Below are 15,315 nucleotides of genomic sequence, written 5' to 3'. Positions count from 1 at the left end.
GTTTTCCAAAATAGGCTGCACCAGTTTGCATTCCACCAACAGTGTAAGAGTGTTCCCTTTTCTACACATGCCCTCCAATATCTGTTGTTTCCTGTATTGTTAAGATAAGATATCCCCAAATAAATTAAGATTCCAAAACATGATACTTACAATGAATGACTCAAGATAGACACACATATAGACCCTGCCAAACAAAGGATAAAGGTAATACATATCTTCTGTTTTTCCTTTATTTCTGAGTAAAGGGAATGAAAATATGAAAACATTACCATCAGAAATTTGACACTTCTTACAAATCATTTTAGATCATTTTGGCCTCAGTAATTTTGTAACAACAGAAACCTAAAATATGTGGGGGCACCTGGGTGGCTCAGTGGGTTAAGCCGCTGCCTTCGGCTCAGGTCATGATCTCAGGGTCCTGGGATCGAGTCCCGCATCGGGCTCTCTGCTCAGCAGGGAGCCTGCTTCCTCCTCCTCTCTCTCTCTGCCTACTTGTAATCTCTCTCTGTCAAATAAATAAATAAAATCTTTAAAAAAAAAAAAAAAGAAAGAAACCTAAAATATGTGATACAGAAAAACTTTCAAACAACCAAAATTGAGAAAATACATTGTTGTTAAATAATTTAATAAAAAATAAGAAATTTATCACGAAAAGATGGTATAAGCTTCAATAAGGAATAATGAGAAAGTGGTACACATGAGGACACCTTTCTTTGTAAAAACAAAACATCAAATTTGACAGATTATCAAACCCACAAGTATCATCGTCATTGTCATCATCATCATCATCATCCTCTTCACTTATAGGCATAAATTTGAGAAACTTGATCCAAATAAAAGCACTTAAAAGTTATTACAATGTATAGAAAGAGAGTAAAGATGTTCCAGAGATACCTAAGCATGTTAATATTTCTGGGCTAAGAAAAGAAAATAAATTTAGTATATAGATTTAAAATTAGAAGACATAACAAGGATAAAGCCTTAAACAAAGTACTGGAAAATAATATTAGAATGAATAAAAAATATTAAGACAAATTGGAAGTACACAATGAAGTGACAAAAATATATATTAATAACCCAAATAGTATAATTGCAATAAACCCTCCATTTAAAAAAAAAAAAGCTACCATACTGAAGCAAAGTAAGGAAAAATAAAATCGTCTCATACTACATGCTACTTGTAATAGGTACATATGGGGTATAAAGATAAAGAAAGTTTTAAAATAAAAGAATAATAATTTAATTTTGATTGAAAGAAATCAGGCAAAAATGGTTAATATAAGTCGATCCCAGGACCCTGAGACCATTTTGTTTTAAAATACAAAATGCTATCATGATAAGAAGGTTGTGTCATATTGACATGTAGTATATGTCAAGAGAGTAATGTAATCATTTGAAACTTATGAACCTAATAAACTATTTTCAAAATAAAACATAATCTTGGAAGAAACTGCTAATACATCTCTCTCAGAAATACTTTATGAAAAAGACCAAAAAAATCAGTAATGATAAGAGTGTTTCATAGAACAAAATAAAAACACTTGATACTTGAATATCTGTCAAATAAAATATATATATTTGACTATATGCATATATTCTATATTTTAATATATAATGAATACATTTAAAGAATACATAACATTTTCTTTTTTTGTTTTTTAAAGATTTTATTTATTTATTTGACAGAGAGAGATCACAAGTAGGCAGAGAGCTAGGCAGAGAGAGAAGGGGAAGCAGGCTCCCCGCTGAGCAGAGAGCCCGATGCGGGGCTTGATCCCAGGACATGACCTGAGCCGAAGGCAGTGGCCTAATCCACTGTGCCACCCAGGCGCCCCAAGAATACATAACATTTTCAAAGACTTTTTTTTCTATTTATTTTGGAGAGTGTGAGCAGGAGAAAGGGCAGAGGGAGAGGGATAATCCTGGAGCAGACACCACGCTGAGCGTGGAGCCCAACATAGGGCTCCATCCGGAGACCCGAAACCATGACCTGAGACAAAATAAAGATTCAGGTGTTCAACTGACTGAGCCACCCGGGGCCCCTAATGAATAGGCATACCATTGCCTATTCAAATGAAGACATAGCATTTTCAAGCATACAAAGCAAAATATATCGACATTAATGACTTACTAAACCACATAGCAATTTAAGAAAAAAAAGGTGTTGATGCAAGATATGTTTTCTGAGAACCATACAGTCAAATTGCTACAATACAGAGTTGTTTGGAAGTCAGAAGGGAGAACAGATGGACACCTCAACAAACAGGTGAAGACAGAGCTATGTTATCTGGCTCTGCAAAGAAAGTACCTTACAACTATGCAAAATAAGTAATTCCAGCAGTAGAAGATGAACATTAAATCTTAAAAGAAATGTAGGATAACATTACTATGACTTCAGAATAGAGAAAATTTTATGAAGATACAAATTGTGCAACCCATTAAGGAAGACACTGATAAATAAAACAGTGAAATTTGTGTGTAGCTGGAAATTGGACCATGACTTGATATAATGAATGAAGTTGTGTACCCATATATGAGGCCTGTGTATGTTATGTAGACATGCATATGGGATAAACTGAAGTAATTGTACCAAATGTTTTCTAATTATATTATAATATGTGTACATTATATTGATATCTTAAGCATATGATCAGTCCAAATAATAAAATGAACACCAATTTAAGAGACATCACCTCAAAAAAATAAGCTTTAACTCTACCTCACTAAGAGTGAGTGGGTGGCTCAGTTGGTTAAGCATCAGACTCTTGATTTCTGCTCGTGCCATGACCTCAGGGTAGTGCGATCTCAGCATGGAGTCTGCTGGAGATTCTTTCTGTCGCCCTCCCTCTCCGTTTACCCATCCCTGTGGTGCTCCCTCTCAATCACTCTCTCTCAAATAAATAAATAAAAATCATAAATAAATAAATAAGTAAATACACCTCGCTATTACATCTTTCTTCATTCTAACCAGAGCTCATCAATATTGAATTTAGTATTATTTGTCCCTTTCTTCTCTTTATAGTTTTACCAAATACATTTTGGACGTTTATATATCTATATTTTTGTATATACTATAGCTTTGGCTCATGGAAATTATATATAGGTGGGTTAATGTTATATACACCCTCTGTAGTTTTTTTCTCAATGCTGTGTTTTTAATTATTCATTCAGGTAAAGTAATACAGCTGTAGGTGCCTGGGTGGCTCAGTGGGTTAAGCCTCTGCCTTCAGCTCAGGTCATGATCTCGGGGTCCTGGGATCAAGGCTCACATCAGGCTCTCTGATCAGCGGGAGCCTGCTTCCTTCTCTCTCTCTCTGCCTGCCTCTCTCCTTGTGATCTTTCTCTCTCTGTCAAATAAATAAATAAAATATTAAAAAAAAAAAGAAATACAGCTGCAGCTTGTTTGTTCTTTCATTTTCGCTATGATGAAAAAATAAATCTATTTTATTTCATGCTTGAAAATCCCAATGTATTTCAGTTGTTATAGCTTCATATATTATTAATATTGCTGATTCAACATGTCTTGTACATGTTTTCTATTGTAAATATGAAAAACTTCTCCATTTATGTAACTTGGGTACACATACCAAGAGCATATAATGTATTCTTAGAAGTATTCTCAAATGTTTTTCAAAAAGGATGTTTAATATAAATATATATTTTTAATAAAGTATTTTTTAAAGATGTTATTTTGATGGAAAGAGATCACAAGTAGGCAGAGAGGCAGGCAGAGAGAGAGGAGGAAGCAGGCTCCCTGGTGAGCAGTGAGCCCGACGCAGGGCTCGATCCCAGGACTCTGGGATCGTGACCCAAGCCAAAGGCAGAGGCTTTAACCCACTGAGCCACCCAGGAGCCCCTTTTCTCTTCTTTTTTTTTTTTTTTTAAGATTTTATTTTGACAGACAGAGATCAGAAGTAGGCAGAGAGGCAGGCACGTTTAACGTATTTTTAATATGTAATTATAATCAATGATTGACCTAGAAATTAGTATGTGTGTTTGAGTTAAAGCTCTCTTAATATATTTCATCTTATGCAGAAAATTTCCATTCTAAAATATGCTTGTTCTAAAATTTCTAAAATTTTATTAGCTGTCCTAAAGTCTCAGCATTTGTGTTAATTGAAATTATAAGAATTTAACATCCAGAAAGGATGTTTTAATATCTTGTATATGAATCTGAACACATTTTAGGGAGTTCTTTACTAAATACAAGGTAGCAAAAGATTTACCCTATCTGTTCTTATATGTTAAAATTCAAGGTTTTATAATTTGGCCTATGCTTTACTTTGAGGGATATTTTATATGTGTTAAAACTCAAGTTTAATGTACTTCACATTTTAATTTCCAGTGAATCCATTATTTGTTAAAAATGCTATTTCTCCAATTAGTAATCATGACAACTGTGTCCATTAACACTTGACCATTTTTGTTTTGATTAATTTCTGGACTCTCTCTTTTTGTATATACCACTAATCATATACACACACATACACATACACACACACAGTCTTATACTAATACCATTGTCTTGATTATTGTGGATACTTACTAACACTTAAAATTAAGTTCAACATCATTCTTTTATCAAAATTGTATGAACTAATTTAGGACATTTTCAGATAAATTTTAGAATCAGCTTGTCAGATTCTTCCACAATATCAGTTAGAATTTTTTATTAGTATTTCAATTAATCTACAGTTCATGTTTGGGAGAGTGCATGTCTCAAAAATATTGAGTCTTTTATCTAACATATGTCTCCACTTAACTAGGCATTTTAGATTTATCTTAGTATTTGTAGGTTTCAGCATATAGATATGGGACATATTTTATTTGGTTTCATGTTTTTCATGTTATATAAATTTGATATTTATTTAAATGTTTATTTTTATTGTTGTAGAAATAGATGTTACTATAAGTTTGCATTGGTACAAGTTGCCTACTGTATTGGTAACTCTCATAGTAGCGGTAACAGCTTTTTGTAGATTATTTAATCTTTTCTGCAGGGATGATGCCCTCTGAGGAAATATAGATTTGTTTCTAACTTTGCAATTGGCATAAAATTTATTTCTTTCTCTAATTGCACTGATTATAAGCTTTAATATGATTATCAAGAGCGTTGCTACAAGCTATATCCCTGCTTTTTGTTTTTCTGATCCTAAGGTTGGAATATTCAGTCTTTCACTTGTAACTACGACAGTTAGAGGTTTTTGTTGTACAATTATTCAGGTTGAGGAAGTCTCTCCCATTGTTACTTTACTAGTGTTTTATTTTTTATCTTTAAATCAAATATGGTGTTATGTTTTGTTATACTTCTCTGCATCTCTCAACATAATTATGTACACGTGGCAAATTATATTCACTGGCTTTTCAATGTTAAACAACCAGCCTTTCCTTCCTGGAATGTATCAGCTAGGGTTATAATGAACGTAATTAAAGCTGGAGGAGATCTTGCATTCAGCTTTGGGTTTCTTTTCTCTCAAGGATCATAGCTCTTCAGCGTCTGTTTACCCAAATATGAGAAGAGTATCTTCATATAATTTCAGTTTTATAGTCATTTATTTATTTTTTTATTTTTTTAAATTTTTTATTTTTTATTTTTTATAAACATATATTTTTATCCCCAGGGGTACAGGTCTGTGAATCACCAGATTTACAGTCATTTATAACACAGGTTAGTCTGGTATCAGTTGCTATTTCTGGCCCAAACCTGAAGTTTATTTTCTTAAATTCTATTTCAAAACCTGCTAACCTTATCTTTGTAATTATTTAATTTATTTAAATGTTACACCAAAGAATGTCATAGATGTGCATAATGGAATCAGGATTTATGTAGTTCAAGCTTAAGTTTTCCTAAGACTTGATAAAAGGGATTTTAGCTTCAAAAAAAAGTATTGCAATTTAGGAGAAAAGTAAGACTATGATAATATTTCAGGGAATTTCATTAAAATGCTACTAGGCTTAAACTATTGTTCATCCTTCACTTGGAATAAATTTGGGGCCCAACGACAATGCAGTGAGTATGATTTTTTTTTAAAGAATGGTGAGGGGCGCCTGGGTGGCTCGGTGGGTTAGGCCGCTGCCTTCGGCTCGGGTCATGATCTCAGGGTCCTGGGATCGAGTCCCGGATCGGGCTCTCTGCTCAGCAGGGGGCCTGCTTCCCTTCCTTTCTCTCTGCCTGCCTCTCTGCCTACTTGTGATTTCTCTCTGTCAAATAAATAAAAATAAATAAAATCTTTAAAAAAATAAATAAATAAATAATAAAAAAAAATAGAAGAATGGTGATGTTGAACCCCAAGCAGCAGCAGATCCATTCTCAGAAATAAGGCCTTATCTCTGCACCAGACTTGAGATTGCTGAACTCTTAAACATTAGGATATTTCATCAAGGATGTCTTATGTTAGTTATTTTTCTGAAATTAACAAAACCACTTTCATATGCTGACTGTATCAGATAAGAAAAAATTTATTATCCTTACGTTGCTTACCAGCCCCAAAATGCAAAATGATGGTCCATTTTATTACTGAGCTTCTGGCAGCATAAAAAATATGATTGCAAATGTAATTCAAAGGATAGCATGATAGTTGGTCACAAGCTGAATTTGTGGGAACTCAATAAGAATGAAAACTCAATATCAGAAACACTGTAGAGAAATAAACTTAGATGTAAAATATTTATAAAAACGGAATTATCACAAAAATTAGAAAATAAGTGGTGTGTTTGTTGGGTTCTTTCATGAAATTGAATAGGCCAATTTTAACAGATTTTTTAAAACTATTTTTCAATGTTTTTCATGATTATTAGCAAATACGTCATCCTGATGCAATTAATTTCACTTAGAAGTGAATTACTTTGACTTTATGGTTCTAACTTAAAGATTTTTGTTCCTAAAATCAAAAGCACGATTTAAACTTTTGAATCTTCCCACTTATGTTAGTTTCAGGCATAACTACTAAAACATTTGGGGAATTTGGGGAGGATTTATGGGTAAGGAAGAAAAAAAATACTGTAAAAGAGTTGAGACTCCTTTTAGGTAATTCACTTCAGAGTGAGTTCTTTATTATGATGACTGGGACATTAATAAAATTTTATACAACAAACTGACGAAAAAAATCACATAAATACATTGAGTTTGGGGTGGTGTGTTTCTAAATACTCTAAATTTTGAAAGAGCTTCTAGACAACTACCAGGTTTTTTGAACTACTATAAAATAAATAGGTGATCTAAAATGTACAGAGTCAGTTCAATTTATCTTATAAATGTCACAGAATGTTTTATTTTAAACCTTTTTATCTGGTAAGAAGAAAGAAATATTGAGGAATTAATCGATTACATACCAGATATGAATTCTTACTTATCCATTATAACAAATTATTTTGAATACAATATTTGGTTTCTCAACATTTATACAAGATACAAAAAAGAGAGGGGGAGAAGAAAAAAACATTTGCAGCACACCAGGCTTGTACAAGGCATTGTGATGGTTTTATCCATAAAACAGTTCTTAAATAGATTAAACATTCATATTAGTAAGGACTATCAATTATTTATTAGTTATTTTATCTTTCTTTTTTGCCTAAAAATAATATATGATTTTATGTACAAAATTTCAAAATACTAGTTAAAAATAGCAAACCACTCTCATTTCAAAACAAAAAGTGTCAAATGAAAATTTTCAGAGATGCCTTGGTGGCTCAGTCAGTTAGTTAAGTGGCTGATCCTTGATTTCTCTTCAGGTCATGATCTCCATGTGGTGAGATCAAGCCACATGCCGGGCCCCACACTCAGTGGGGGAGTCTGCTTCAGGATTCTCTCTCTCTCTCTCTGCAGCACCCCTTTTATAAAATAAATAAGTCCTTAAAAAAAATTCAGTTTCATCTGAGCACTGATTTGCAAAGTTTATTTTTATATATTTATTTATTGAAGGGAATATTAGAAACATATTTGTTAATAAACAAAATATTAGCCTAGCATTTTGAAATGGTCTAGTTTCAGTTCACAGGAATGATTCATAAAAGTTCTGTTTGTTTTAATAGAAATCAAAGAAACACAGACCAGGAAAAAAAAAAAACAAAAAACAAAAAACCAACAACCAACATAAACACATTTGTAACACACAGTTGGAAACATCCTCATATGCATGGACATTTATGAATCATAGACAAATATAAATGTGATTATTTAATTAAATCCATAATAACTGCAATTTACTATTGTAATACATGAGGTTTTTCATTTTGACTGAATTTTTATAAAGAAAAGAATGGAAGCACATTTTGAGGAAAATAATCTACATTTTATAGATAAGAAAATTTACATTAGTCTAAGTTTAAATATTTAAAAGTACTTAATACTAGGGGCACCTGGATGGCTCAGTGGGTTAAGACTCTGCCTTCGGCTCAGGTCATGATCTCGGGGTCCTGGTATCGAGTCCAGCATCAGGCTTTCTGCTCTGTGAGAAGCCTGCTTCCTCCTCTCTCTGCCTGTCTCTCTGCCTACTTGTGATATCTCTCTCTGTCAAATAAATAAATAAAATCTTTAAAAAATAAAAAAAGGATGGAAACTGTGGAAGTCAATTGCAATTTGAAAAAAAAATTTAAAGAAGTACTTAATACTAAATTCGGAATATGAATATTTAGATTAGAAATCTATTGCATTCCTTAGTAAACTGTATCACATATACCAATGGTCATGATTTAGAGTTAGGAGGAAAATACTTAAATCATAACAACTTTGGGATGGAAATAAATTGAACACTTAAGTCACAATTCTGAAGAAAACAAATTGGAAAAACATTAATATTTAATTTGTTTTCTTCATTCTGTATTGATAGTGGGGAATCTGCTGGAGTGGTATATTTCACCATTCTGTGTTCTCTAGAGCCCATCCTAGTGGCATGCATTAACAGACTTTTCAAATGAGCTCACTGGATAAAATGGGTTCTTCCTCAGTCATGGGAAATCCTCCAATATCGTAGCAACAAACTTACAATTGCACAGAATGACATATACCAATACTTTCACTGCATCACTGTCTGCATAGAGGGCACTCTAGCAATGTGAGCTGCTTTCACATTGGTATTGGGTAAAGCATGGATGATTTTTAAATAGTGTAGCTTCTGCTAGAAATCACATGTATAGGACTGCCAGCACGCTGTGTGTTTTGTTTTTGCTTCTGTTCTGTTTGTGATCTTCAGAAAGGATTCAAATTTACATAATTTCCTTAATTGTTTCTCAAAAACACAATTTGCCAAGTCAAATGACTCATTGCAGATTAAGTAGTGAAGTCATAAAAATAATAAACTCCTTTCCAAATTTCATGTTCCTAGAGGGCCGGAAAGGGGATTCATATTTAAATTTGTCTAATTGCAATATATTTTATTTACTGTGCCCTCAAAAATACTTAAAATTAAACAAACAAAGAAAAACAGAAACAGACTCATAAATACAGAGAAAAAAATGATATTTGCCAGAAAGGAAGGAGGTGTGCAGAAGGATGGATAGGCCATACATATGGATGGATTAAGTACAGACTTCCAACTATAGAATAAATAAGTGGCAGGTATGAAAAGTGGTGCCTGGGGAATGTAATCTGTAATATTATAATAACTATGATGACACAGGGTAACGACATTTACCACGGTGAGCTTTTTGTAATGTCTGTAATTGCCAAATCACTTTATTGTTCTTGTACCCCTGAAACCAATATAATATTGTATATGTTGTTCCCCAATTTAAAAAAAAAACCTGATTGCTAGAAATAAAGCATAAAGATAAAAGTAACAATAGCAGTAATAGAAATGTTTCATTAAGAACTTCAAGAACAGAAGAAAATGCTTCCAACACACTTGAAAATGCTTACATTTTATAGGTAAAGTTATTGTCATTCGAAGGGTAACATTCTAACCGGATGAATGTGGGAAAGGAGAGAAACCCAAAAGAACTTGCCAGTTTGCTAATTTAGAATTATCTAGTTATTGAACAGAAAATACCAGAATGCAGGCAGTTTCAACGGCAGGAGGATACAAAGCCATAGTGGGTTTTCAGCTTCTAATTATTTGGAATTAAAGGCACAGTTTTTAGACATCATGCTACTCTTAGTAAATAGACCGCAGGTATTCAATTTACATTGGTAATGACAGGAAGCTTACTCCAACAGTCTGTTTTCCCTTACTTTTCATCAGTACCTCCCGCGGCTGTGCCTGGCAGGACATGGCACAAGGAAATTTAGTCGCAACCGCACCAAGGTTAAGTTCAGTTCAGCTTCCCCCACAGAACACCTAAGGGTAGTAGGTCTGCAGACAAACCGGCATTTCTCTGATGCTGAACGCTGTGCTTTTAATCAGTAAGTTATGGAAGAGTAATTATACATTGGAGTAATAAAATAATATTCGATGAACATAGGATCTATTTCCATCTAGAAGAATTGAGTCTCTTGTACCCCAGTATGGAATAGTGGAAGGCCATTCCAGTCCAGAGCAAGACAACTGGGGACAATGAGAAGGCAAAATGTTGAATGTGGTCAGATGCCTAGCTGTGCTTTTATTCTAGCCTTTCTTCAAGATGTAGTCTTTCCTGGGACGCCTGGGTGGCTCAGTTGGTTAAGCAGCTGCCTTCGGCTCAGGTCATGATCCCAGCGTCCTGGGATCGAGTCCCACATTGGGCTTCTTGCTCTGCAGGGAGCCTGCTTCTCCCTCTGCCTCCCATTCTGTCTGCCTGTGCTAGCTCTCTACCTCTCTCTCTGATAAATAAATAAAATCTTAAGAAAAAAAAAAAAAAAGATGTAGTCTTTCCAGAATCTTCTACAAAACTTTCTTTTCCTTTCTTTCCTAACTTCACTAAGGTTGCTTCTAATTCTGCTTGCTCAGAAAATGAGCGGAGGGAAATTTATTCAGGGACAATTAAGGCTGCTGATATTAATGATTAGAGCCAATAAAATTATTCTTGTCTCAGGCTTCTAGAACAGATTACTTTGTCTGCTCTGATAAGGTGAGCAAGTGCCTAGTTGGGAAACACAAGAATACATGAAAAAAATCATAGATGACATTTAGAGTAGAAGAGATATGTTTATATTCTGGCAAGAGTAAGGCCACAAATACCATATAATAAGCCTTGGTAAATTGTACAGCAAGTATGCTTTTTGTCATTTTCCATACATGCTAAATAATCTAAGTACTTATAAATTTTAGAATCAACTTTTAATTCTATGGACATTGGGATTTGCAACAGATTACATTGAATACACACATCAGTTCAGAAGGGTTGGTTTTATTTGTGATATTGTATCTTTCTTTTTTTTTTTTAAAGATTTTATTTATTTATTTGACAGAGAGAGATTACAAGTAGGCAGAGAGGCAGGCAGAGAGGGAGGGGGAAACAGGCTCCCTGCTGAGCAGAGAGCCCGATGTGGGGCTCGATCCCAGGACCCTGAGATCATGACCTGAGCTGAAGGCAGCGGCTTAACCCACTGAGCCACCCAGGCGCCCATATTGTATCTTCCTAAGCACACACATGATACAGCTCTTAATTTAACGAAGTCTAAAACTCAACTTATACAACATTTCAATAAAATGTTCTGTATATAGGTCTTTCACATCCTTTGGTAGATTTATTTATAGCTTTCTTAGAGCTCTGTTAATTAACTTTAGTTAGTTTTTCACCATTAAGAATAATGTACACTTCTTTAATTACTATAGTACTCCTTAGATTTTCTATTCCGTTTGGAGACACCTATGGCATTTTTTATTCCATCCATGTTCTTACTAGTGTTAGTATCATCTATATATGTCTATATATATCCATACCCCCTTTTTTCGAATATACCTTCTCTTGTTCGACTTTGATAAACTGATAAATTTATCTAGAATTTATGTCTTTTGTTTTATTAATTTTTTAAAAAATTAGTCTATTTAACATTAATTTTGGACTTTAAAAAATAATGACAAAAACATCAGAAATAAAAATATATATATATATATATTTAATTTTCCTGTTATTAATTCTGCATTTATAGCTTTAACTTGTAAAATAAATGGAACATTTGCCTTTTCCTTATACCTCAGAATTAGTAAAATTACTGAAAAATGGGAAGACTGTGTTTAAGAAATATTTTAAGGTGTTAGTTATAATATTTTGAAATCTACAAGACATATATTAATTCTATGATAAGTTCTGATTTCAATTATTATTTCTCCCCAAGTATGACTTAACATCCCACACTGCATGAATTTTTCTATAAGAATAAAATTATTCTTTGTGCAAAAATGGCAATATTTTTATTTCCACCAAATTTATTTAAATTTAAAAACTCAAACTTCTTAAAGATTATGTAATCTTTTTTTGAACCAACTGCTATGCTTTTCTTAGATTAATGATGAAACCAATTGTTCATCCCTTGGACTCTGACTACGTACAATGAATTTCTCCCACTCTAGCTCCTGAATAACATGTAATTTCCTTGGTATGACAAAATAATCACTTTAGCATGCAGGTCATGCCTTGGTGTTCATTTTTCATTTTTCTGTAAGTTAATGAATTCTAGCAAAGAGTGCCATCATAAAGTTGCCCTTTGCCAAAAGTCCTGTTGCAGCATATGGAACTAGTGACAAGCTACAGTATTAAGGAGATTTGCTTTAAACCAAGCCTCTAAAATGTGCATGGAAACACTAAATAAATTCCTGTGTGTTTTGCAGACAATCCTGGTTTGCTGAGCCATGTCACAGTGGGTATTAGAGTTCTGGATGTCAATGACAATCCACCCGAACTTGCCAGGGAATATGATATTGTTGTCTGTGAAAATTCAAAGCCTGGCCAGGTAAGTTCATTGTTTCCTTCCTATCATTGGACTGGAAGAAAAACAAGCAGCTCTATTTCTATTATTTTTGGGTATAATCCTCAAAAGCCCTCAATGTTATTTTTGTGCTCAGCTGAAAATAATGTTATAAAGCTTTATTCTGAATACCAAATAGATTTTTTTTGAGAATCACTGAAAAAAAAAATTTTCTCCAGAACCCAAATATAAATCTAAAAATGAACTCATTCATGCATACATTCATCATACCAATAAAATTATATTGAAAGCTTTGTGTGAAGCCCTGTATTAAATGAGGAGGAAACTTTGAATTTTCTTGTACTAATGAAGCTTTGAGACAAAGGTCTGGAGAGCGGACTGATTGGTCCATTTTGGAAGGCCTGCAGGAGTGACATGTGAGTGACCACTGAGTAATATTGGTACTAAGAGATGATGAGGTTGGAACAGAAAGGGTCTATATGTATTAAGAACGTGGGGACAGCAGAAGAAGCAAAGACCTTGAATGGGGGTCATGAGTTTGGATGTAGCATGGCAGCTAGCTTAAAGAGCATGGCAGTTCTGAGGAAAGCCCAGTGTGGCTGTAGCACATAAAGAAAGGAGAAGGGGACACACATTTGTGGTTTTTTGTTTGTTTTGTTTTTTTTCGTGTGTTTTTCTGCTTTATAACAAATTACACAAACTTAGCAGCTTCACACAATACTTATTTGCGATCCCAGAGTTTCTGTAGGTCAGATGTCTGCTCATGGCTTAGTTTGATCTTTGCAGGGGTCTCATAAGACTGCAGTCAAGGTTTCAATAAGGATCAAGTTCTTACCTGAGGCTTGAAATCTCTTCTAAGCACACCTAGTTATTGGTAGCATTATGTTTGCTTCAACTATAGACCTCAGAGCTTCAGGATTTTCCTCAGCTCTTCAATGTTTCCTGGAGTTTCAATATCCCACTCACAGTTTATGCTATATGTATGGGTTTCCTCAATAACCATTTCATCAGCAAGTAAGGAGAGATCTGTAAAGTCTGTTGGAAAACAGTCTTGTAAAATGTAATGTCATCAGGTGAAGGATGTATCAAAACTTCTGCCATATTCTATTGGTCACACCCAGACTTAATGAAGAAGAGACTATAGGGAGGCATGGATTCCATGAGGAGCACTTTAATGTCTGTCGCAGGTAGGGGCGCCTGGGTGGCTCAGTCGTTAAGTGTCTGACTTTGGCTCTGGTCATGACCCCAGGGTCCTGGGATTGAGCTCCACATCAGGGCTCCCTGCTCGGCGGAAAGCCTGCTCCTCTCCCTCTCCCACTCCCCCTGCTTGTGTTCCCTCTCTCATGTGTCTCTCTCTGTCATATATAAATAAACAAAATCTTTTAAAAAATTACAAAAATACATAAAAATAAAGTCTGTCAAGGGTGAATCTAGAGAGATAGAAAAGGTCTAGGTCTATTGGAGTCAAATGGTCCCTTTTACTGTCTTTGGCAAGCCAGAATGACTATTCATCCAAAACTACTCTATTTATTTCAAAAAAATTTGGAGGGGGGAAAGGGCAGAGGGAGAGGCAGACACACAGAAACAGAGAGAGAAAATGTTAAGCAAGCTCTACACCTACATAGAGCAGAACATGGGACTTGATCTCACAACCCTGAGATTGTGACCTGAGCCAAAGTCAAAAATCAGACTCTGAACAGACTGAGCCACCCAGGCACCCCCATCCAAAACTACTTTAATTCATTTTAAAGTTTGTCTTATAGTACTGAGAAGCATTGCCCATGTATTTTTATAGAAAGAACAACCAATAATGTGCTAAGGTAATCATTGTTTATGTTTTAATACCCTCTGAGGAGGTATTTGTGTATATATAAATGGAAAACTTTTTTTCATATTCATTGCCCATAACAAAATTAGAAAATGTAAGGAAAAAGTGAATGAGAATTGTATCCAAAAGTACTTACAGATTATGTATTATATTATATTATATTATAATTTGTAACAATTAATATATTATTATATATTATGCAATATATTAAGATGATCACTTCAGAAGCTTAAACATTTTCCGTACCACCATTTCAAAAGCAGGAAGGATTTTTCAGTACAGATATCTAATGATTTATTTACCGAAGCCTATTTCAGTTGTGTCAGGGCCACAAAGAAAGTTTTAATAATTTGCACAGGATTGGCCTCATTATTTTCAGTATGACAATAAATAAATAAATAAATAAATAAAGCAAGATACCAATTCAAAAGTATTGCTAGGGGAAAAAAATTGCTAAAAAAAAAAAAAATCCATCGGAAATAAGGACACCTAAATAAGCTAAGAATCACTTAGGCAATAAATATTTAAAATATTTAAATGGAATAATAGTGAAAATACATTGTATTGAAAAGGACAAAAAGGAAAATTTTTTTTCTACTCTTTTTATGATAAAACATAACTTTAATATCAGAATCTATCAAGGATATAAATCCCCTACAGAATCTTGTTTTTTTTTCGATCCATAGGCTATTCAGAGAATTCA

At 33.9% G+C, this 15,315-nt stretch overlaps 1 protein-coding gene across 6 annotated transcripts in view; it reads left to right on the top strand.

The window, feature by feature from the left end:
- Positions 1 to 15,315, top strand: part of CDH18 (cadherin 18) — a 982,055-nt gene that overhangs the window by 924,815 nt on the left and 41,925 nt on the right. For all 6 annotated transcript variants that reach the window (XM_059416934.1, XM_059416937.1, XM_059416936.1 and 3 more), the window contains one exon: positions 12,687 to 12,808. In XM_059416934.1, the coding sequence (XP_059272917.1) occupies positions 12,687 to 12,808 (122 nt within the window). The remainder of the gene's footprint in view (positions 1 to 12,686; positions 12,809 to 15,315) is intronic.

This window comes from Mustela nigripes, chromosome 12, assembly GCF_022355385.1.
Source record: "Mustela nigripes isolate SB6536 chromosome 12, MUSNIG.SB6536, whole genome shotgun sequence".
NCBI classification, from domain to species: Eukaryota; Metazoa; Chordata; class Mammalia; order Carnivora; family Mustelidae; genus Mustela; species Mustela nigripes.
Note: the sequence above shows the minus strand (reverse complement) of the source record. Positions and strands in the feature narration are given on the sequence as shown.